Below are 24,350 nucleotides of genomic sequence, written 5' to 3' on the forward strand. Positions count from 1 at the left end.
GGAACATCCATCTCAGTAGCACACCTGCGGACTGGCTTCAGTGACCTCTCCTAGAAGGACACCTTGCTGCAGTGCCTCAGTGCCATCAGCTTCATGCTTGACAGAGTGTGTGTAGGCAGAACCTGCACCCCTATTTCCAGAAATTTCTCTCTGTATTCTGCTCCACAGTTGCACTGGGCCAGACCAGGGCTAACAGGGACCAAAAATGCTACTGCCTTCTTCCCAGCCTGGAAGAGGGGAGACATACGGGGACACCCCAGAATGGATTGACCCAGAGACCTGCCGTGGGGCTGGGGGTTTCTGCAGGAGCTCAGTGGGATGTGGAGTGCTGGTGCCACAGCAGTTTGCCCCACTTCCAAACCCAGCACGTGGACAACCTGTTCTGGCTGCGTGTCATGGTCCCTACCTGTGCTGCAGTGGCAGGGCAGGGGACGCACCCAGCACCCCGCTGTCCCTACCTATATAGTTCATGATGAATCCTTGCCCCTTCCCAAAGATGAGCCCAGCAGGGTCTGAGTGGAACTGGATGGTGAGGTCAGGGCTGGAGGAATAGAGCTTCTGGGGACCACTGCTGCCAACATACTGCCCCAGGATGCGGGCGGTGAGCTCATCCCCATCGTAAATGGTGAGGATGTCGCTGTTGGTGAGGTTCAGGCTGGAAAGGAGAGCTTGGTTAGAGAGCAGCTTGGGCAGGGAGCCCAGGAGGACGTGACAGCATCAGGCCCAAGGGGTAGCAAGGCGACCGCCTGCCCTGGCTCTGCAGTGCAGCAAACCTGCTTCACAGCCCATCCCCATCACTGTTCCCATCCCGGCCCCTGCCCCATCCCAGGCAGGCTGGACAAGTGCTGTGGGACTGACCTGTCTCCAGTGGGTCAGCAGTGCTGGTTTTCCAATGGCAACCACATAACTCACTCCAGCTCCATCCTCCCCGGTTAGAGCCCTGGGTGGCTCGGGATGGAGCAAGCCTTCAGCCACCGCCCCAAAGGTTGGGGAGGTGCCGGTGGCTCCCTTGGGCCCAAAGCCCCACGATGGGGTGACACCAGCTTCACCAGACCCTGCCGCACAGGGCGTGGAAAAGGCCAGGACCACCGTGGAGGCCCACCTTGCTGCAGTCTTTTGGAGGCGGCGGGACGGACCCCCGAGGCCAGTCTCTCCCACGGGGCTGCTCTCCCCCTCCCACGGGGCTCCCCTCCCCCTCCCACGGGGCTGCTCTCCCCCTCCCACGGGGCTGCTCTCCCCCTCCCATGGGGCTCCCCTCCCCCTCCCACGGGGCTGCTCTCCCCCTCCCACGGGGCTCCCCTCCCCCTCCCACGGGGCTGCTCTCCCCCTCCCACGGGGCTCCCCTCCCCCTCCCACGGGGCTGCTCTCCCCCTCCCACGGGGCTCCCCTCCCCCTCCCACGGGGCTCCCCTCCCCCTCCCACGGGGCTGCTCTCCCCCTCCCACGGGGCTCCCCTCCCCCTCCCACGGGGCTGCTCTCCCCCTCCCACGGGGCTCCCCTCCCCCTCCCACGGGGCTGCTCTCCCGCCGCAGCGCCCCGGGAGCGGCGCCCCTTCCCCGCGGCCAGCAGAGAGCAGTGGCGGCCCGCCGATGGCTCGGCGAGCCGGAGCGGCTCCGCCGGAGATGGCTGGGATCCTGCCGGGCAGGCGGCAAACCCTGCCCCAGAGCCAGGGCGGGCACCGGCAGCTGCCTCCACCCACCCCGTCTGCAGCAGGGATGGGGCTGCCCCGTGAGCGGGAGGGAACAAGGGGCTCTCTCCTCGCTGCCGAGCAAAGGGCAGGCGATGGATGCTCATCCGCGGGGGGAACATTGCTCCACCGCCCCCGTCCCTGCAGCCAGGGCTGCCAGCCCTGCTGCCAGGCTGTTTCTCTTGCCTTTGCAGCCCCACTGCTGGCTGCCTGCTTGGTGCTGGCGGCGTGGGTGAGCTGATCAGATCAACCCCAAGGACGGGCACAGAGATCGCCTTTCCCTGCTCACTGTCCTGCCTCATCCCCGCCAGCGAGCACAGCCAGCACCCAGTGCTCTGCTGCCGGGCAGCACAGGAGGGGCTGGGGCAGGGACACCATGTCCTCCCCTCCCCATGGGGCAGGGGGAGAGCGCCAGGATGCTCCTGGCCCTGCAGAAGGAGTCTCCATTAGGTTTGAGGCTGAAGTAACTTTCCCAGCCAAGCCTGGGCTCCTGCACACAGGCAGGATCCAGCTGGCTGTGTGTACACAGTGCCTGTGGGCCCACAACGTGCTTGGTCACTGTGGGACCCCTGCCCTGCACGTCAGTCTGTCTGTTTCAGCCTTGTTTGGAGACACCTGAGCTGATCCCCAAATGTTTTATTAAGAATGTTCCTGGAAGGCATCGAGCTAATCCCCATGGCAAGCTGACATTTGTAGTAAATCTCTGCTTTCTGTCAAACATGATTTTCTCAGTGACATTTATGTTTGATGACTTCAAATCACTTGGCCTCCAGTTCTCCTCAGCCCAAGAACCCACAAAGCCAGGAAAGGTGCACTGGGAGCTTTGACTTGTGATTTTTACAGAAAGCTTTAAAACCTTTATGACCCTAAGCCCCTACTTGGAACACACCCTCCTCTTGAAAACCCAACATAGCATCGAAGGAGATTCCCTTTGCATCGGCAGCATTATCATGGCAAGGGCTTCCAGCCTGGCACTGAAGCCTGCACCCCTCTGACCCCTGCATGTGCAGCCAGTGCTGCCACGCCTGCCCGTGCCTGGATGGTGCAGCCAGGGCCTTGCTGGGTAGCTCTGCTCTGCTCCCCACAGCTTCCTGAGCCAGGTTGCTGAATGGCACAGGAGTGGGCTGGCAGTCAAAAGGGGAACTGATGCATTTCCTGCCAACATGTTGGTCCCACAAGAGAAAGAAGGCAGGGCACAGAATGGAGGGCTGGGCAGAGCCTCCTCCTGCCCCTTGCCCTCCCTTAGTGCCTGTATCACATTCATCCCAGAGACTAAGCTAAGGTTTACAGCTTTCCCAGCCCTGTATGAACCAGCTCATGACAGTGCTGCATGTCACTCGTAGCTGCACGTGGCCGTGTGCTGCTGTGGCTTTGCTCCAGAGGAGTTCGGAAGCTGTCTTGGGAGCAATTAACTACCGCAATGGGTGGTGTATCAACACTTTGAACTCGGGGAGGGGCACTGGTACTGCCCTGGACCTCCCCTTGGGTGCCAAGTACATCATAGGGGATTAGGGAAGCTCTGACGGGGAGAACAGGAACACGGTGCGGGTCCCTGGGGTGGGGGGAGCAGGGATACTGCAGTGAAGTGGAATGCACACTGGCAGGGCAGGCATTCACCAAGGTCCTGGGCTACTCACAGCTGGATGTCCAGGAAGAGCCGCTTCTCCTCGCCAACGTGGACCCTCCAGATGCAGTCCTCTCCCTCTGTGTAGGGCTCTGGCCAGTTGGGGGACAGGATCACCCCGGCCACGGCAGTCAGCTCCCCCCCGCACATGGCTGTGGGAGGAAAAGGCAGGCAGGGCTCAGCCAGGGTCCCAGGGGTGGTTCCTGCCCACTGCCCAGCATCACCCTGCGGTGCAGGGACTGACCTCGGCACAGTGGCTCCGTATCATTCCAGTATGGGTCCCGCATGTTGACGCACTCAATGACGGCAGGGCCCTGCTCCAGGGAGTGCCCAGGGTCGCACGTGAACTCCACGGTGGTGCCCAGGTTGTAGGTGGGGTCAGAGGTGGTGAAGTTCCCGTTCTGGATGTAGGGCTCATAGCAGTGGCCCCGCTCGAAGGCTGGAAGAGAAACCCCCCGTTAGCCATGGAGGCACAGAGCTGGTTGGGGGCAGCACTGCCTTCCCCTGCTCCTCACACCCTCGGCTCTGGGGGTTTGCTAGGTGATCCCTAGGGTCTGCTGCCATCCCCAGCTAGAAGCACATCCTTCCATACCCACCATGCACAAATGGCCTCTTCCATGGCGTATTTTACAGGCAATCATGATTAACAACAGTTTATCTGTCCTGAGCCGTGCAGGCTTAACCAAACCCCACTTCCATTGTGTATCAGCATCAGTAACGCACTCACTGTGTTGCCAGTCGCTGTATTTGCTGAGCAATCTATCCTGGGGTTACTCTGTGTTACTGAGCTTGCTCAGAGGCATGGGGCTCCCGTGGGACTGATCCTGGCAGCAAGATGCACTTAAATGACAACTGGAGCAAATCTGTGTGAGCTGCCTGGGGCTTGCCCAGCGCCCCATCCCCGAAGGAGCCGCTGGCAGCAGGTCAGGAGGAAGGCAGCCTGCTGAGCAAGCGCTGCAGCGAGGGCAGGAGCCAGGACAGCCCCTGTCCCTGTGGCTGGCGTGGGTTTGGTACCCAGCAGTGCCACGCTACGGCGACTGAGGGAAGGGGACAGACTGGGCTTTTCGTGGTGATGGTCGCTGCAGGCTGTGTGATTCCCATGGCATCAATGGCCTTTTCAGCCTGGGTTTGGAGGGACCCCATCCTGGACACGGCACCCACTGCCCCAGGGTTGCCCCGAAGGCACAGGAGACGTGCCCCATGGACACTCAGCTCACCATCAACATTTCTGTTGGTAAATGTGATTTCACTATGTCTCTTCCTATTTCTTTCTAGGCAAATGTATTCCCCAAAGCTACTCCAGCACCAGGCAAGGTTTGGGTAGCCCTGCGTGCCTTCAGCAACGCGGGGACAGCGGCACAGTAAAGCACCAGGCCTGTTGGTGCCGGGGGCAGCCGAGACCTTTTCTACAGCCATATCTCTGTTAATTGCCTGAACATCCTGAGGCCAGGGAGCATTGGCTGAGGCTGGCCTGCTGCTCTCAGAGGTACTGAAATGAGGGCACATCACCTTCAAAGCGTATGTTGAAAGCTGTGGCGGCTGCGGGCTCCTCCGCGAGGAAGTCGATCCTGATGGCGGAGCCGTCGCTGATCACCCCTTCGAAGGGCACGCTGTCGGCACGCAGCGAGTCGTAGAGGACAGCGGACTGGTTCGTGTCCCCGCTGTACACCACCATCCTGCAAGGGAGAACACATCACGTTACATCTGAGCAGTGGCCCTGCGTCTCACCCCCGGAGCACCACCCGGCCCCTCCTCCCCCTCCAGTGCTGCTGATTAGGGCATTTTAAAGAAATCATGCAAACAAAAATTCACCAACCAGATAAGTCTCTTTTACTGTGTCATAAACAGGGGCTTTATTCTTTGATTTTACTACAAGCCATAAACCTGCTTTACTGCCAGTTACCAGACTGAATGTTAATACTGTTTAAACACAAGCATCATCACCACAAGCATGTGCTTTGTGTTATGGATGAGGATAGCATGGGATTTGCAGCTTCTTGCGCCGTGGTGATGAGCAGTGCTGGTCATTGAGCATTTGCAGGGAGGAAAGGATGGGTGTGACCCAGCACACTGTATCACCCTGCCGCCAGCAGGATCAGGAGACCAGCAAGGTCCCCTGGCACGAAGCTCAAGGCCTCAGGATAGCCGGGGCTGGTGCTCTGCGCCTGCCTCTTGTAGCCCTTTTTGCTCAAAGACCCGTCTTGCTTCCTAAGCGCTTGAACGCCTAAATCAGGAACCTCCTCTTCTGCACCAGGATTTTTCTCTGCCCCTGTCCCCACCATCCTCTGGCTGGCAGCCTCCTCCGTGCTGCACCCCGAGCTCGGGTCTGTGTTACCTCCCAGGCTGCCTGCAGCTCAGGCACTGGGAGGGCTGGAGGTGTGAGGTGGGGGAGCTGAGACAGCTAGGAACTTCCAAGCCTTGGAATATTTAGTGCCCGTCAAAGCTCCCTGCAGTCCCACCCTGGGCAGAGCAAAGCTCTCCGCGGTCCCAGGGGTGCAGGGAAACAGGCTCAGTGCAGACCTTGCCGCTGGCCAGCAGCTCCTGGGTGCACAAGCAGCTCCTGGAGCCTCACCTGTCCTTCTCGGTCAGCAGGAGCTTCTCGAAGTGCAGGTGCAGCTTCTGGCCCGGGGGGGCCCCGATCACCCACACGCAGTACATGCTGCTGGACTGGTTCCCCGTGTAGCTGGGCGAGAGGACGCGGCCGATGGTGGCGTTGTGGACTGCCCCGCCGCAGGGTGCTGCCGACACAGAGCACAGCCCCGCTGAGACGGGCAAGGCAAAGGGTACACGCAGGCATTTGCACCCACGGCTTCTGCACAGCGAAGGGGATGGACCCCTCCACTGATGCCTGCCCAGCTCTTCTCAGCAGTCTTTAATGCATGAACCTCTTGCCTGGTTTTTATCTGCTTTATGTATACACATATATGCTCAAACATACACATAAAATCTATAATTTCCTTTCCCTTACCTGCCTAATTAGGAGGCAGATTCTACTGTCACTGACGTGAAAACCTGCGGTACCTCGGGCTGCACTGTGCGCAGAGCTGGGCATTGCTTTCATGCTTTCCCAGGACCGCATTCAACTCACGGCACAAAGAAAGCAACTCTAATTCTTTTTCTTTGGGGATCCCAGTTTTTCTTAGCACTGAGGCTAGCTAACGAGGAGCGTACCTGAGCAGATTGGCTCTGGGCTGCTCCAGTGCGGCCTCGATGCGTTGATGCATGTAAGCACCCTGGGACCCTGCAGCTCATAGCCCAGGTGACAGTGAAAATGAGCAATTCCACCCGAGTGCAAATCCATCACAGTGACGTCTCCGAAGTCAGGTCTCCGTGGAAAGTTGCAGCTCAGCATAAACACTGGAACAAGCACACACATTTCAGAGTTTAGGGCTTGTCTGCTCCAAGCCACCCTGCAGGCTGGGCAGGGAGCGCTGGGGACATGCTGGATGTGCCCCCAGTGCCACGGACAGACCTCGCTGCCATGTGCCAGACGCAGAGCACCGACAAACCACCATGCTGCTGCTTCTCCACCTGTTACTGCTTTTGCTCAGACCCAGTTTCTATTTTAAAAAGAATTTGCTTGAACTCATCTATTTTTTATAGCTCTTCAAGGAAAAAATAGACTTGCAGTCTGAGTCTGTGCAGGAAAAGCTGCTGCATGGGGACAGAAACGGGGCAAGGCGGGTGTGAGAAGCACAGCCACCACTAAGGTCCGGGATGCCCGTGCATGTTGAACCCTCTGCCCAGGACATGACATGAGCTGCTGCTCGCCCCCACCTCAGACGATGCTCTGAGCACAGGCATGCAGTGAAACAGGAGCCTGGCTGATCTGTGAGGGCAGAGCCTGGCATCCTACCACACCCATGAGCCCTGTGGGACCGACGCCCCATCCCACCCCTCCTCGTGCAGCCACGTCGGGAAGGCACCCACCCTGGTAGTGAAGCTGGAAGGTCCCCACCACCTCATCTTGGAAGGTGCGGAAGTAGACGGAGATAGTGTTGGTGGGGCTGCGGATCACCTGGCCCTCCACCAGCAGGGTCTGGTTGGCCAGGACCACCAGGGCATCGCCGTCCACCCCACGGATGGAGAGCACCTCCCCGTCTGACAGGTTCACGCTCTTCACCTGGGTGGGAGCAGAGACCCGTGAGCTGCGGAGGCAAAGGCGGGGGTCCCAGCAGGGTGCTTGGTGAGCAGTCGTGTCCCACCCCCAAACACACACAGCGCCCACCGCCACAGAGCATTACACCACTGCAGCCTTCCCTCTGCACTGCTCTGACACTGGCAGCAAACTGGGGACAGGACCTGCTTATTCAGCTGCGATAGAGCAGCCTGTGCCCCGCATTAGCCCAAGAGACCCCCACGACTGCTGACCCCTTCTCCCTCCCCTGGTCAGCAGGCGTAGACAGCTAAAGCTGCTGGCTTGAGACATGTTTCAAAGCTGTACGCTTCTGTGCAACACAAGTTGGCCCATGGCTAGTCCCCTGCAGAAACTGGGGATTTAGGCAGGGGCGTAGAAGCAGTGAGGGTTGGACAGGAGGAAGACGGAGAGGCCTCATGAGTTGCTGGTCAGGGGAGTGGTAGGACCCCAACTCCCTCTGCATCAGCCCTTGGAGCAGACCTGCATCTTGGGGCACCATGGCATGGAACATGGCCATGGCCACAGCTCACCAGTCTCAGCTGTGGCTGGGCTGTTCAGCACAGGTACCAAACCAGGGTACTTTTGTAGGGCTCAGTGCTCACCACCCACCCCCTGCACCAGGCAGCCTCCACGGGATCCCTCATCCACACCGGGGAGTGGATGGGGAGTCACATGGCAAATGTGTCTAATGAGCAGTCCCAAAAGGCTTTAATTATTATTTGGAGATAGCTGAAAAGTAACCTCACATTTGCATTTCACGTCCATTTAGCTTAATAAATGGGCTCATATCTCAGCAGAAAGATGCTCATCAGATCACTTGTTTCCTTAAGTGTGTGAGGACCAGGGCTCTATATTTAGCACACACCACAGCCTTAGCCCGTAATTGCGAGCGCTCCCGACACTGTTGTGACTAGAAGGATTTGTTGCTGTTGTCTCAACCGTGCTCATCTCCCCAACCTGGCACACAATCTGGGGATGTGCCTGGCTCCAGGGGCCACTGGTACTGCAGGGGGGAGCAGCACTGAACCACCTGCGGTGCTTTGCATCCTCTGGCCTTCTGCTGGAAGAAGGGACATTTCCTCAGGAGAAATGACCCCAACCCCATCAGGTAACTCTCTGCATGCCTCAAAGGTCTCTAAGCCCAGAGCAGTACCTGGAAAAGCCTGGTCCTTACTGTGGGGCTGGGCTAAGCAGCCCCTAGGCTGGGTCAGAGCATGACAGGGTTCACTCCAGCCCACGCTTTTAACCCAGGAGGAGCCTTATTTTGCAGCAGGGTGCTGGGTCACTGCAGAGAGTCTCTGGCCCTCATTGCAGGGAAAGGCCATCCTCAGTCCCCACGGGTGCCACATGGCACGTCGGAAACACGGGGCAAGTGCCTGTCCTGGACCCCACCCCGGCCCAGGTCATTTCTTCTTCCCCAGGTTTTGTCCTGAAAACAAGCCTCCCGAGCACAGCGTGCACACCTCGCGCCTGGTGGCATGGTTCAGATCTAATGATTAATAAATGACATGAATTAAATGTTACTTGGGATGAATTATCTGGAGTGCGGGATCCAGGGGTGCTAAGTGGGCTACGTACAGCACTCATGGCTTCCCCCCAGATCCCAGTGGGGCAGGGTTTTGCTTCCTGAGCCAGGTCTGAATCACTGCAAAGAGGTTTCCAGGGTGTTTCTAACACATTTTGTTCTGAAATCACTCAAGGACAAACCTGCTCCCCAGCTAGCTTCCTCTGGTGATGACTAGCATCAGGCATGCTATGTAGCACCGAATCACTCTGGCAAATTAGAAAGAGATGTTCAGGAGTCCCACCCAAGCAGCTGATGGCAGCCGCGCTGCTCTGCTCTCCCTCCCCAGCTCTGCTGCTGGGAAGGGGTTTCAGATGAGCAGCTCAAGCAGGCAGAGCTCTGCAGAAGAGAGGGAGATGGTGAATGCTGTGGCATCTCCCCGGCCCTTTGCAGGGTGCCATGGGGTGGGGGCACCGCTTGGCTCCTCCAGCAGCCTTCCCCTCCTGTAAACCCAGGATCAGAGGAGCCCGGAGCAGGGATGCCATTGCGAAGGACCCACAGTTCCCTGTGCCAGTGCCAGGTAGGCAGACATCCTCAGAAGACCCTGTCCGCTCGCGAGTAACCGGTGGGTACGGATGAATGCAGTGGCCTTGTGCCAGGGACAGTCAGCCGCTGCGAGAAGGACCATATGTGCAAGTTCCTGCCAGGGGCTGGGGAGGACAAGTTCTTACTTTAATCAAAGACTGCACCAATGTCAGCTCCTAAAGAGTCTGTTGGGAAGACAGGAGGGATCCTTGATTCAGACTGCCAGCCTTGCTCACCCACTAGAAAATCTCTTTAGGGAAATTCTATTTCCTGCCAAGAAGATTCAAGAATTTTAAAAATAAATATAATTTAACTAAGCATTTGGAGAACTGGCTGCTCCACAGCTCTCAGGGCTGCGATGGCACGACTCAGCTGGCGCGGGGGCAGGCAGGCTGGGGCACAGCTCTCTCTGGGATGCTGCGAAGGGTGTGGGGGGCTGCCAGCAGCGAGCAGAGCAGGGACCCTGAGCTCTCACACGGCACTGGGCAACCCCCAGCACCAGGCAGGTTTGCTGGCAGCCCTTCCTGACACCACACCTGATGTTGAGGCTTTGTGCCTCCTCCTCACTGAAGGGAGATATCCCCCACAGCAAATGACGGTCTGGCACTAAAGGTGCAAGGGAAGGAAACAGAGGATCCTCGTGGCCTCCTGAACTGCTCCAAGTGCCCAGAGGAGCAGCCCCAGGGCTCTGTGCTCACAGTCGCTGTTTTGGGGCAAGGCTGCAATGCCACAGTCATTCCTGCCACCACTGGGATCTCCCATGGTCCCCACATTGAGAGGAGTGTCCCCCATGCAGGGGTCAGCACTTTCCTGTCCCAGGGGCTTCTCTTTTCCCCTGCAGATGCCTTTAACAAGATTCACAGAAGTAAATCTCTTCACCTTCAGGTGCTCTGCCATACCTGTGCTTCATGCTGAATCCTGGGGGAGACCTTCTCCCACACAGGACATGCTTCCTCATGTCCAGCCTCCAGCAGGACCTGCTGAGACCGTGCACCACTCATGACAGGGGAGTACACCAGCCCAAGCTCCACACAGAGCCCATCCACCTCAGCTCCCCAGGCCACCCCACCACAGAGCAACGCAGTGCCTTAACAGCTCCACTCCCCAGCCCAGCCTGACTTCTCCCAGACCAGCACCCCTGAGCGGGTCTGGGCTCCAGAGCTCAGCCCTGGCAAACCCATGTGAAAAAAGGAATTCCCTGTGAGTCATTTCTGCATCACACCATCCTGGCAGGAGAGCTCAGCCCCATTCCTCCTTACCCAGTAAGATCACTCCTGCCCATCTCCATTACAGGAGCTGTGAATTAAATCCAAATCACTTAAATGTTAACCAATTATCCACATCATGGTGAGGCAGCTGAGGAAGTTGCGCTGTGTTACTCTAGCACCTGCCCAATGTAATTAGCCTCGGAGCCACTGAAGCTCACAGCACTTCTACATGTGAAATAATTAAAAAGCAATGGAAGAGAGTCCATCAGCACCAGACGAAACAAGAGGGAGCAGCGGGGAGGTAAGGGCTGTCCTGCCTGGCTCTGGTGCGGGCATTGCTCCCAGCCAGGCTGTCACACTGGGGATGAGCAGTGGCACCTGCTGTCCATCAGCTGCCTCAGCTCACATGTCCCTTACTCTGCTTCCCAACCTGAGAGCTGCTGCCACCCCTGCGGTCACCAGTCCTCCTCCTGCCACCTCTAGTCCCAGCCCTTCTGGTAGGAAATAATACAGAATTAGGACTGCCACCTTCCAGCATGCCTGTGCTAATTAATTCCCAAAGTGCAAGCTGCAAAGAGGCACAGCATAGGGCCATTGGTATTGGTTTACAAGTAGGGAAACTGAGGCACGGTGCCTGGGTGTACCCCAGGGCCCTGCGCTCTCCCTGTGCATTGCCATGGGTCCTGGCACCTGGGGAGGGAGGCAAGGGATAACCCAAACCCCATGATTACTGGCCTCTCTGCCAGCTGAGATGCTGCTGGGGGCTGTGATATCAGCCAGCTGCACCCTCCTGTGCCAGCAACAGCTTGTGCAGGGACTCCTCCAGGTTCAGCTCCCTTGGGTGCTGGCATTTTATCTGTCTATCCTGCAGGCTTGTTGGGAGCAGCCAGGGCATGGGTCTTTATGGCAAAGCCTGTTTGTGAGGTGGGGACACATCACCACCGTGGGACCCGCCCCACTGTCAGAGATGATGTACAGGGTGGACTGGTCATTTTAAAATCAGGTTTTCATGCAAACACAGATGATGTTTCTGCACCGCACTGTCTGTCTCTTCCATGGGCTTCATCAGCATGTATCGTGTACGACATCCCCTGTGCGAACTAAAGAGAAGGGATAAATCTATTGTCTTGCTTGCCATGAGTCCTATTTCTAGCTTCCTTGGGACATAAATCATTACATTGCTGCTGGCTAATGGTTAAAAAGCCTTCTGCAGAGCTCGCTGCCTGCAACAGCAGGTCAGGCACTCACTAATGCTGCCACGCTGGAGGACATCAGTCCTCACCCACTGGCACCTGTGGAGGGGCCCTGCAGCGGCTGGGGTGGCAGGGCAGGGACTGGAAGCTCCCTTCACAGAATCACAGGCTGGCAGGGGTTGGAAGGGCCCTCCGGAGATCATCCCATCCAACTCCCTGCTGGGGCAGGCACCCCCAGAGCAGGGGCACAGGGCCGCGTCCAGGCGGGGTGTGAATGTCTCCAGGGAAGGGACCCCACAGCCTCTCTGGGCAGCCTGTGCCCCTGCTCTGGCACCCGCACAGGGAAGGGGTTTGTCCTCATGTTCAGGTGGAACTTCCCGTGTTCCAGCTTGTGCCCGTGGCCCCTTGGCCTGGCGTTGGGCACCGCTGAACAGAGCCCGGCCCCATCATCCTGACACCCACCCTTCAGATATTTGTAAGCATTGCTAAGGTCCCCCCTCAGTCTTCTCCTGGCCAGGCTGAACAAACCCAGGTCTCTCAGCCTTTCCTCATAAGGGAGATGCTCCAGTCCCCTGATCACCTTGGCAGCTCTCTGCTGGAGTTGCTCAAGCAGTTCCCTGACCTTCTTAAACTGGGGGGGCCACAAGTGGATGCAGCACTCCAGATGGGGCCTCACTGGGGCAGAGCAGAGGGGGAGCGTAACCTTTGTCAACCTGCTGGCCACACTCCTTTTAATGCACCCCAGGACACCCATGGCCTTCTTGGCCACAAGGACACGGTGCTGGCTCAGGGTCACCGCTAGTTACAGGCCTCCAGCCAGACTCTGCCCTGTTGATCAGGACCCTCTCACCTCTGTTGTTGAGCCAGTTCTCTATCCACCTCACTGTCCTTTCATCTAACCCACGCCTCCTTAGCTTGCCTGTGAGGATGCTATGGGAGACAGTGTCGAACACCTTACTGAAGTTGAGATAAACAACATCCACGTCTCTTCCTTCATCGACCCAGCCAGTCACGCCATCACAGAAGGCTATCAGGTTGGTCAGGCATGATCTCCCCTTGGTGCATCCACGTTGACTACTTCTGATAACCTTCTTTTCCTCTGCATGCCTGGCGATGACCCCCAGGATGAACTGCTCCATCACCTTTCCAGGGATGGAGGAGAAGCTGACTGGCCTAGAGTTTCCCAGATCCTACTTCTTGCCCTTTTTGAAGACTCGAGTGACATTTGCTTTCCTCCAGTTCTCGGGCACTTCTCCTGTCCTCCATGACCTTTCAAAGATGAGGGAGAGTGGCTTGGCAATAACATCTGCCAGCTCCCTCAGCACTCGTGGGCGCATCCCATCGGGGCCCATGGATTTGTGAGGATCCAGTTTCCCTACGTGATCTCTGACCCAAACCATCTCAACCAAGGGGAAGTCCTCCTGTCTCCAGATTTTCTCTCCCTCCTCTGGGGGCTGGGATGCCTGAGCGCCAACCTTAGCAGTGAAGACTGAAGCAAAGAAGGCATTCAGTAACTCCGCCTTCTCTGCATCCTGCATCGCCAGGGCCCCTTCCTTGTTCAGCTGTGGGCCCACTGTAGCCCCAGTCTTCCTTTTACTGCTGATGTATTTAAAGAAGCCCATCTTGTTATCTTTGACATCCCTTGCCAGCTTTAGTTCCAACTGGGCCTTGGCCTTCCTTGTTGATCTCTGCATACCCTGACATTATTAATATATTCCTTCCAAGTGGCCAGTCCCTTTTTCCACATCCTGTGAACCTCCCTCTTCCATTTGAGTTTGTCTAGAAGCTCTTTGGTCATCCATGCAGGTCTCCTGGCTCCTTTGCTTGACTGATTCCCCTCACAGAGATGCAAAGATCTTGAGCTCAGAGGAAGCGGTCCTAGAATACTTACCAGCTCTCTTGGACCCCCCTGCCTTCTAGAGCCCTAGCCCATGGGATTCCTCCTAGCAGGTCTTTGAAGAAGCCAAAGTTGGCTCTCTTGAAGTCCAAGGTTGTAATCCTACTTGTCGCCCTCCTTCTACTATGCAGGATCCTGAACTCCACCATCTCATGGTCACTGCAGCCAAGGCTACCCCCAACTCTCACATCCTCAACCAGCCCTTACTTGTTCATTAGTATAAGGTTGAGCAGCATATATTGCCTTGTTGGCTCCTCCACCAACTGCACCAAAAAGTTATCCTCGATGCTCTGCAGAACGTCCTGGATTGTGCACGCCTCTCTGTGTTGCTTTTCCAGCAAATATCAGGGTGGTTGAAGTCCCCCACAAGAACCAGGGCCTGCGATTGTGAGGCTACTTCAGCTGTCCGTAGAAGGCTTCACCAACTACCTCTTCCTGATCAGGTGGCCTGTAGTAAACTCCCACAACAGTGTCACCCATATTTGCCTGTCCCTTAATTTTTACCCACAAGCTCTCAACTTGTTCTCCTTCCACTCCAAGGCAGAGCCCGATGCATTCCAGTTGCTCCCCCATATAAAGAGCAACTCCCCTCCCTCGCCTTGCTGGTCTGTCTTTCCTGAAGAGCCTGTAGCCATCCATGACAGCATTCCAGTCATGCGAGCTATCCCACCATGTCTCTGTGACTGCAGTCAGATCATGGCCCTGCGACTGCACACAGACCTCGAGTCCCTCCTGTTCATTCCCCACGCTGCGTGCGTTGGTGTACAGGCACTTCAGAGAGGTGCTTGAGCACACAGGTTTCCCTGAAGGGGAGCAAAAGGATCCACTACAGCCATGCACACCCTTGAGGAGGTTGGTCTTCCGATTGTCATCTCATGAGGCAGCTAAAGCACTTTTGTCACTGCTCTGGCTGGCTTGGCTTATTCCCCTGTTGGATGTGATGGCGTTAGCATTGCCACTTTGGTCCCACCCCCCGAGTCCCTCAGTTTAAAGCCTGCATCATCAGCTTGCTGCCAAAGATTCCCTTGCCCCTTCTAGACAGGTGGCGTTCCCTCCTCCCTGACCTCTGCTGAGCTGCTGCCCACCCTGGGACAGGGCACAGGCAGCCTTTTTGCTGCACTCAGCTGCAGGCAGCAGCTCCGGGGTACTTGGCACCGCTGCCTGCAGCCGCAGAGCCCGTCCTCCTCCAGCTCCCACCAGTGCCCATCCAGCTGGGGCAGCTCAGCCCTGCCCGGCTGCCCGCAGGCATCCTGGGCACTGCAGGGGCAGTTGCTGGACGGGCTAGACAGTGCATGCTCAGCTAGTGAGGACCCACGTTGTGATTTAATTTGTCTGAAAAGCTCAGCAGCATCAGCAAAGCAAAATGCAAAGCTCGGGGGTGGAGAGGCTAATTTTATGCTCCATTAAAATCTCAGTTTACAATGCAGTGAGGTCAGGAGTGGTGTCACCTGATGGATTATGGATGGAGGCAAATTTACAATGGAGCAGCTTGTCTTTAGCACCCTGTGGATTTGGGGGGACAGAGTTACTGCCATGGAAAAGCATCTGAGATGTGCACACATCCCAGTGCATGCCCCTGAGCCACTGCCACTGCTCCCCGGCTCTGCTGGCTCCCAGGGCAACCTCCCCACCGGGGCTCGCTTCCACAGCTGTGCCGTGGAGGTCAGCCCCTCGTGCCTGCCAGAGGGATGATAGGAACTAGCTCACTGGAACTACTACTCTTTTTAATGCACATGCTTAATTACACGAATTAAAAGTTAATGGATTTTAATTGGACGCAAATGGTGACGTGGGGAGAGCGCAAGAACAAGAAAGGATTGCACACCAGAGCATGGAGACCGTGGACTGATGGTGTTTGAAACGTGTCAAGGCCTCTGCCCTGCTCCCAGCCTTGCCGGGCTGTGGGACACAGCGTTTCAGAGAGAGCTGACCATGCATTCTTGCCTGGGCCAGACCCCCTGCTCTGATGGGTTTGCACAGCGCTGGCACGGCGGCAGCCCTGGCACGTGGTGTGCTGCACCCGCACCGGCCGTGCCCGCTGCTCCACGCTCCCGTGTGTGCCAGCTCACAGCATTTACAGACGCCTTCCTGCAGAAACTCAGCCCTGGCTTTCTGCTGCGGCACGCATGTCTGCAGTTGTTGGGGTTTGCTGCAAAATGCCTGCTCGTCCATGTGGTTTTTACCATGCCGTTATTACCAGGGATGTGGCCCTGCTTCTGCGTGGGAGCTGTTTGTCAAAACCCTCCAAAGCAAGCACTAGCTGGAGAGGGGACTTTTGCTGCCCACCCAGATGCCTCGGGGCTGCCCGCACACCTCTCAGCAGGCAGGGCAGCAGGGGCAGAGGGCTGGTGGCCGCACTGGAGACAGCGCTGCTGCTTCACCCCTTCCCGCAAAGGCTGAGTGCCTTTTTTGCAAATTGCCTGCCAGTGTCTTGTGGTTAAATTAATTGCATGGCATTTTAACGCTTTGATCATCACTGACGTTCAGGATGTACCAGTTCCCTCATACAGTTCATTTATTACACTGCCTAAGAAAAATCTGGTTTTTTTCCTGGTAAGGGATTTTCTTAGCAAGTGCAGGTGCTCAGGGCAGCTGTGCCCAAGGCCATGGGTTCTTTGCATCCTTTGCTGCCGCAGCGTAGGGGGCTGGGCCATGGTGGTCCCCCTACCAACGCGCTGCTCACCTGCAGCTCGACGCCATAGCCTGTGTAGACGGTGACATTGTAGGTGCACTCCAGGTAGCTGTGCAGGGGCAGCGGGGGGTAGTCCGTGGAGTCGATGTAGCCCTCGGGTTCGTGGAAGCTCATGCTGCAGAGGACTGGGGGGAATTCGTGTCAGCGATTGCCCTGGGGGAACAGCTCACCCGGCAGCTCCCTCCCATGCCCAGGTGCTCCCGCTGCCCTAAAACCCAGCACCCAGGTCCCTCCTCCAGCGGCCGACCCCGCTGAAGTGCAGCAGGTTTTAGGCAGCCCCACAAACCCAGGCGGTGCCGCTGCCACGGCACAGCCGGCTGCTCCCTGTCAGCTGCCGTAACCCCATCCCCATGCTCCCCGGCCCCGTGCGGGCAGCGCGGCTTACCCGGGGTGGGCTCCGTGGTTATGACGGTGGTGGTGATGATGGTGGACGTGGTGGTTTCTTGGCTCTCTTCCAACGCGGAGCCGTGCATCTCGCTCTCTGCACTGTTCGTCTGGTTAATGGCGGCGCTGGTGGGAGCTGCGGTCGGAGCCTCACTGGCATCGCCCACGCTGCCAGGGAAGGGCTGGGGGACCACCGGCGGCAGGGTGGATGGGGAGATCTGCAGTGCAGGGTGGCTGGTGGTGGCCTGCCCCCCCCAGGGCAGCTCGGGGGTGCTCTGCTCTGCGTCCCCCACCCCAGCCACTGCCTCCGCTGGCAGACGTGGCTCTTGGGAGGCAGTGTGGAGGCCGGAGCCCAGTGGGCTGACTGAGGAGGCAGCCCTGGGGGGGCCTGGCAGGGTGGGCTTGGGCCTCAGGTGCTTCCTTGCTGTATTTACTTGCTTTAGAGTAGGTGGCTTTTTCTTAACCGGGAAAGTTTGTTTTGTGTCAGTGTCAGGGGCAGCAGTGGGTGCTGGCAGGACATGGCTCCGCACCAGCAGCGTCGTCTCTTCCACCGACAGATCAGCGCCGTCCTCCGCAGCCGGCAGCAGGTTGAGGGCAGTAGCATGCCCAAGATCCCTGGCTCCAGCAACCATCTTGTCCACCAGCTCATCCGCAGCAAGAGGGTCTGGGCTGGCGGGGACCAGCACTGCCCCTGATCCGCTGTCTGCAAAAAAAAAATGGGGAAAAGTGAGACTTGAGCAATTCTGGGCATGAAATTATAGCTGTGGCAATGGCATGCAATCAGCCCCCCAGGGAGCTGCAGCTGATTGAACGCCTGCCGCTCTCCTGAACGGGCTCATTATAGTAAAGCAATAATAAGCCTGCATCAACTCTCTGAAAGTTGGGTTTCTGCTGAAACTCGGTGGCCTTATCTTGCTGTTTCAGAGCTGCTATTTGGTTTCTTTATCTAGAGGTCACTTGTTCAGGGAGGTTCGCTCTCTCCTGCCGAGTTTGTTGCTCTGGCTCGGTCTCTGTGAAAAGCCTCTATTTTTGCAATTGTCATCAGCAAATATGGCTATTTCAAAGCGCCTGATTAGGCCACGGCTCTTTCCCATTGTCTTCCTCACGCTGCTGCCTGGCGGGGAACAGACGCCGATTAACTGACTTCCTCTGGCCTCCCATGGCAAAACACCACCCGCTTCTGCAAAGTCTCTCCTTAGGCAGCCACTAACCTTTTGTGTTGGGCAAAGCAATGTGCGGGAAAGAAAGAGTAATCAAAGCTGCACCGCCACCGCTTCAGCCAGGGAGTTTAATTGCATGAAATACAGATTTATTCACCACCAATAGGTCTGATTGGGCTGAGGTCCACGGTGTAAAATAAGGCGTAAGCAGCGCCATGGCTCTGTGAAACACTGCAGAAAGCTTGGAGAGGCAGAAAGTCAACATTTTCCATGGAAACAGCAGTTGCCAGGGAAGGCACTTAATACATGGTACTTAAAGACCGTAATTCCAGCCCCCTCAGCTCCCCTGAGAGGGTTTGGAGCCTGAGTCCCCAAAATGTGCGGTCCCTGCCCTCAGCGCAGGCAGGCGCCTGGCCAGGCACGGGGGGTCTGTGAGCCCCTAGTCCCACTGCCAGCCTGGGGCTGCCCAGGCACATGCTCCCCTCCATGACTGCAAACGAAGGCACCAAGCTGCTCCAAAAAGCAGTTCTAGCTGCTGTGACATGGCTGCGGGAGCAGCCGGGACATGTGCTCGCCACGGTGCCGGGTGTCTGTGGGACAGGGGACCGGGGTGGCAGCCAGGGGTTTCTTTCCCAAGCAGACTCCAGCAAAGCATGATAAACCTCTGGCTCACCCCGGGCACTTCATTACAATTAGTGTTACAGATACTTTAAACAAAAGCACAATGCTTATGTTAAATTCAAACTTCATTTTTTGTGTTTCAGATTCTACTAATTAAGGTAGGACTGGAATGAAAAGGAAGAAAGGAGCTTTTGGATGTGAAACCCGAAACACAGGGACGCTGCATGGTGTGTGCCATAGGGGAATATAGTTCCCGTGGAGTCCAACCACTGTTTACATCACCCTGTGGTTTTAATGCCTTTAAACTTCTGCTTCTGATGCCTTAGCATTAGTTTTGCTGCCGCACAGCCGGCGAGTGCCGTGCTGGGCGCACGGCGGTGCAGCCCAGTGCAGCACTGCTCCGGCACAGCAGCGGGGCAGTTCCGCTGGTTTACACCGGCACTGCTGGGTCAGCGCGGTGCTGGCACGGCATGCGGTGACGCTGCAGAGCGCAGCTGCTTGTTATGCTGCTCGTGATCCCCGGCCGTGCTGCGGCTCCCCCGGCGTGTTTGTGCCACCCAGCTGTTTGCCTCTCATTACGCATTTAAGTTCTGATCCTGGAAACACTCAGGTACCTGCTCTGCTTTCTGCAGAGGTGTGTGCTCACTCGGAGCTGACTTGCATGCATAACGCACAGCCCCTGCATTATTTAGGTGTGCGGGCTCAGGGGCTTTACAGGACTCGGGCTCATACACAGTAAGGTGAGAGTGCCCGCCCAGGTGGACCAGGGACCCCAGCACTGTCACCTCCACATGTGCCAAGGAGAAAAGGGACCCACAGTGGCCATAGGGTGGCAAAGTCTGGCCTTGAATGTCCCAGTGGTCCCTGGCAGCTCCCTTTATAACCAAGCAGTTATTCTGCCTGCAGCTTGCGCAAGGATAAGCAGTGGTCACTGCTCCATGTGGTCGCTCTGCAGCAAAAGCAGCCCAGTGTCACCCTCTGGAACGCACCGTGGGATATCCCTGGCCATTAATGCGGTGGCCACTGCCTGCAGGGCAGGAGGGTGGGCACAAGCAGCCTGCACAGGGATAAACAAGCAGCCTGCCGAAAGCTGACTGTGCTCTCTCTTCTGGAGAACCAAAGCTGTTTCTGGTGAGAACTGAAGATAAGGGAACACGACAGGAAAAGGCAAAGGCTGGGAGAGTTAGCCTGAAGGATGGAGTTTCCAAAATCTGTTTGTCCAAGGCTGGACATGTATTTTTGTCCAGATCTGTGCAGTGAGTGCACCGCAGGAGTGCGGGAGCCTTCCCCCCCGCTGCAGGCGGGCTCACCTCTCCCCTCGCTGGGCTGTGCCAGGGCAGTCCCTGAGCTGCTCCTGCTCCTCTGTCCGGGAGAGCCCTTGCATGGGCTGCCGTTACCCGGGTTGGTCCTTAGCTCTGGCTCCCCAGGACAGCTGGGGCTGTTCCTGTGCCCACCCCAGGCTGCTGCTCCCTGCTCTCAGGCAGCCGAGCCGCAGACCCAGCTGCAGGCAAGCCAGTCCCAGCCACCAAGGGCTTCCTGGCCTCTCCCGTTATGTTTCCCACGACTTACAAAGTTAATTCTTTAATTAGCAGTGGTTCAGCAAATTCATTAGCCGATTCCCTCAGCAAATTCATTAGCCGATTCCCTTAGCACATTAGGAGACATTTCACACACGTCATCTGCAACCACCGACTTGTGTCGGTTCTGAATAATCTCCCCCAGCTCCCCCTGGGGAGGCTGGGCACCTCAGTGTCCCTATGCATACTGCTAGTGGGGTCTCCTGGGAGCCCCGCACCCTCCACTTGTCTCTCTGAGTGTCTCTGCTTCCGTCTCCATCCCATACCCAGGATGAGCTTGGCCTCCATGGGCATCCTGCCATGGGGTGATGGGAATCCTGCGGTGGAATGAGGGGCATCCTGCCATGGGGCAATGTGGGGAATTGGTTCCCAAGGCAGCGGTAGCATCAGGTCTCCTTCCCTGACAAGTTTTGCAGGGCTCTCACATGCTTTAGGCTTCCTCTCCCAGCCCAAGCCTGGGATGGGCAGCTGGTGGCTGCTCTCCCACTGCCGTTGGTCTGACTGTGTCTCAGCTCATCTGTTTTAGTGCTCTGCAGCAAAACAGTGGTCTGTTATGGGAGAAGATGGGGCTGTCAGACAAGGAGGAGGTGGCATGGCCCCAGGAGCCAAGAGGAGGGGAGGGACCTTGCTGGCTGGTGGGACACGGCAGGACGCCTTCTCACAGTTGGGATGTTCCCACAGGAACCTGAGTCCTTAAAGCTGGTGTGTCACCAGAAAAAGCAACACAGCAACCCCGGGTTATTTGTCATGTGAACTCTAATTCTTAATGGATGTTGCTGTTAAACCATATTTTATGCTTTCAGAAAGTTGACTAATTTCTTATTAGATCCTTTGCCAGGATGCATTTAAACGATTCTGTCCTTAACAAAGCATGAAATAAAACACTCTGTATAGCGACTCTGTAATGAGATACTTAACATGCTTTAGTTTGTAAAGGGCAAATGTGTATTTCAGGGAAGCAAAGAACAACGCAGCCAGGCTGCAGCAGGGAGATGGAGGCACAGGAGGACCCTGGCATGGGTGATTAATAAGGGCATATTCCACATTACCAGGAAGAGAAGTGATTAACGATCTTAACTCCAGATTGCATCGCCACCCCCAAACCAGAGCTGTGCTCCAGCATGTCCCCAGGATGGGGGCTGCCAGCCCTGCCTACTACCTCCCCGGCACTGCCAGACCCCTATCCCACCCCCCGCGTGTTGGGGTGGCACTGTGACCCCCCCATGGCCCTGGCACAGCCCTGTGCCTGCTCCCCACCCATGCTCGGCTGGCTTTCCTCCACTCACTTGTGCCTGGTGCTCGCCTCAGGAAGGGAGCCACCAGCTCTTCCCTCCTGTGGGGCAGAGGCCCCTGCACGCCGAGGGGGTGTCACTGCCCGCAGAGGGGCTTTCCCCCACCCACGGCCTCTCCCTGGGTGAATGAGGCTTTAGGAAAAGCAAAGAGCAGGTGAAGCAGAACCGGGTACCCTTGTCCTTAAGGAAGGATTGCAGTAGGTTTCCATATGTGATATTAGGATAAGGGTGGGCTTTGGTAAGATACTTTCCATAGCTATCTGAATGCAAACAGCAGTTCTCCCACCTCCAAGGGTTATGGGGTAATCACAGTGAGAGATGAGGTTTGAAATTACCTGAGCACTTTTGGTGCATTTCTACCCAGGAGCCAGCCCAGGAGCGCGGGGGGGTTGTGGCTCACTGTCATCACTGGAAGCTCCTTAGCCCCTCTCCCCTCCCCGGAGCACAGCAATGCAGCCTGCTCACTTAATGCCACCAGACCACTAAATAAACCACCAGAGATTTATGATCCGTTCTGTGGATTTACTCTGAGTTGCAGTAGCAAAACTATTACCATAATGGCGGGCAGGAAATGTCAGCACCGGACGATTGCTTGGGGGTGCTCTCATAGCTGGGCTCTCACTCTCTGCCGCCCACTCCCAGCACAGGACAATGTCACCCAGCACTGCAGGACACCCATGCTGCCCACCACTGCCCCAGCCCCAAGGAAGGCTGAGCTGGGGGCTGGGGCAGGTGGAGCAAGACCCTTCCCAGCTGCCGAAATCCACCCTGTTCTGAACAATCAATCAATGCAGAGACACTGAGCTGGTGGAAGAGAAATGATTGCGTTTGACCTTGATCTAATCTGCTAAACCAGCTCTGGAGGAAGTAAATGCTATCAAGATGTACAAGGGATTTATCTTTTATCTTGATCAGGAGCACTCCGCAGGCGGTTTGAGACTGGAAAGGCTTCTCCAAATCCACAAAAGCCTCCGCAAGCAGCCCCCGCAGCCCCTGCTCCCCCCAGGCACCGTGCGACACCCGGGGCACTGCGCTCTGCACAGTGGCGCTGGCACGGGTGGCTGCTCCTGCAAGATGGGACAGAAACCTCCGGGAACAGTGTGGAGCACAAATGACCTTAATGCAAAACGACAGCTCATCTTCAGGTCTATTCTGGGATCTGCCTAGATACCGGCGTGTAAACACTGAGGAAGGAAGCTCAGCTCCGGGGAGGACGTCTCCAACCAGCTTTCACTCCCCCACGATTTATACTTAGCCGCCGTCGGAAGCGCTCGCTCCTCTGCAGGGCACGGGTGCCAAGCGCACCGTGCTGCGCGTGGGAGCGTGCGGGCTGCGCGCTGGCCAGGGGTGATGGCACGGCGGTCCCGAGAGGCAACAGGGCAGGAGGGGTGGCAGGGCAGCGCCGGCAGGGGCAGCAGGGCAGGGGCAGCGGCTGCCGAAGCGGCTCCCCTCGCCCAGACGCAGCACTGACCCGGGCGCTTGCAGGGCACCAGCTACGCACCCAAGCAGCATCGTCAGCCACTCACAGACGGCCCTTGGCTCCAAATGCATACTTAAACATATATAAACATGTACAAATGCCTCTTTGAAACTCGCTATCATGAGCAAAATTAACAACCTCAAAGACCAACATAACTGGGGGCTGTACTCTGTCACCCATGCAATCCTTCTGCCCATACAAAGAACAACTAATTGTTCTGACAATATTTTTTTCAGGTGCAAACAGCCTATTTTTTGCTGTTTAGGATAGTTTTATCTCACTCTTGTGAAGATTTTTGTTTTCCTGCTACTCAGAATTAAATCTGCTTATTGCCTGTGATCTGTGTGCACGCAGCAACAGATTTTGGGTTGTGGCCTGGAATTTGCCGTGACAGCCCAGGCGCATTAACTGACGAAACTGTAATGTATCAAGCAAAACACTGAATGAGATTGCAAGGCCAGACGAATGAAAGAAAACTAATTAAATGTGAGCTCAAGCTCTCCCCTTTGCCACAATTTCATACGCTCTCAGCTCTTGTTCTCCATTAAAGCAAAATAGGCTTTTCAGTGTTGCCTCTCAAAAAGCAGCTTGGCTGTGTTCTGCACAGGACAGACACGGCGTGTTCAGGCAGTTTCCCGCTGCCTGGTGGCCACAGTGCCAGCGTCCCCACATCTCCACCGAGGGGACCCGGCCGCGCTCTCGGACACAGGGCACACCCAGGTTCTGCCCTTGACCCAGTGCAGCACCGCGGGGAGATTAAGGTTTCAGCTTCTGAACCTTGAATTAGCAGAGAAACCGCATGCTGGAACCCGCGGTGCCGTCAGACCTTCCCTGCTGGCAGCAGCCGCCTGTGCTGCTCCCCTGCAGCAGGAAGCCCCCGGCAATCAAGGGGCTTTCAATTAGGGACACAGTGAAGAGTTTGTTCCAGCCCTGAAAGCCTTTGCAGAGCAGCAGGGAAGGGAAGCACATTGTTCAAAGCGTCGTGAGAAGCTGGAAGCAAATCACCTCGACCACACCACCACAGTCCCTGCCCGTGCTTGAGGTCCCAGGACAGCCCCAGAGACCCCTGGTGTCCCCCAGGATGGATTGGCTGGGGACCCCCTGCGGGGCTGCACTGGGCTGGCAGGGCAGGCTCCAGCATGGTGCCACGCCAGGGTCTGGGTGGGAGCTTGGCTGTGGGGTAGCTGCAGCCCAAAAGGATGCGCTCAGAGCAGGGCAGGAGCCACTGACTGTTAGCTCAGCTTCCAGGGACAGTGCCCAGGGGAGCAGCTGCCCCTCAGAAACAACCCCAGTGACTGTGATCTCTGCA

General features: G+C 57.0%; 1 protein-coding gene across 2 annotated transcripts in view; it reads right to left on the reverse strand.

Moving 5' to 3' along the window:
• Nucleotides 1-24,350, reverse strand: part of SEZ6L (seizure related 6 homolog like) — a 52,493-nt gene that overhangs the window by 5,255 nt on the left and 22,888 nt on the right. For both annotated transcript variants that reach the window (XM_064466394.1, XM_064466393.1), the window contains exons 2-10: nucleotides 16,913-17,614; nucleotides 16,519-16,652; nucleotides 7,241-7,433; nucleotides 6,482-6,667; nucleotides 5,883-6,048; nucleotides 4,820-4,986; nucleotides 3,555-3,749; nucleotides 3,324-3,462; nucleotides 459-655 (exon numbers count right to left, since the gene is read on the reverse strand). In XM_064466394.1, coding sequence (XP_064322464.1) covers nucleotides 459-655; nucleotides 3,324-3,462; nucleotides 3,555-3,749; nucleotides 4,820-4,986; nucleotides 5,883-6,048; nucleotides 6,482-6,667; nucleotides 7,241-7,433; nucleotides 16,519-16,652; nucleotides 16,913-17,614 — 2,079 coding nt within the window. The remainder of the gene's footprint in view (nucleotides 1-458; nucleotides 656-3,323; nucleotides 3,463-3,554; nucleotides 3,750-4,819; nucleotides 4,987-5,882; nucleotides 6,049-6,481; nucleotides 6,668-7,240; nucleotides 7,434-16,518; nucleotides 16,653-16,912; nucleotides 17,615-24,350) is intronic.

The sequence above is a fragment of the Phalacrocorax carbo genome, chromosome 15, assembly GCF_963921805.1.
Source record: "Phalacrocorax carbo chromosome 15, bPhaCar2.1, whole genome shotgun sequence".
NCBI lineage: Eukaryota > Metazoa > Chordata > Aves > Suliformes > Phalacrocoracidae > Phalacrocorax > Phalacrocorax carbo.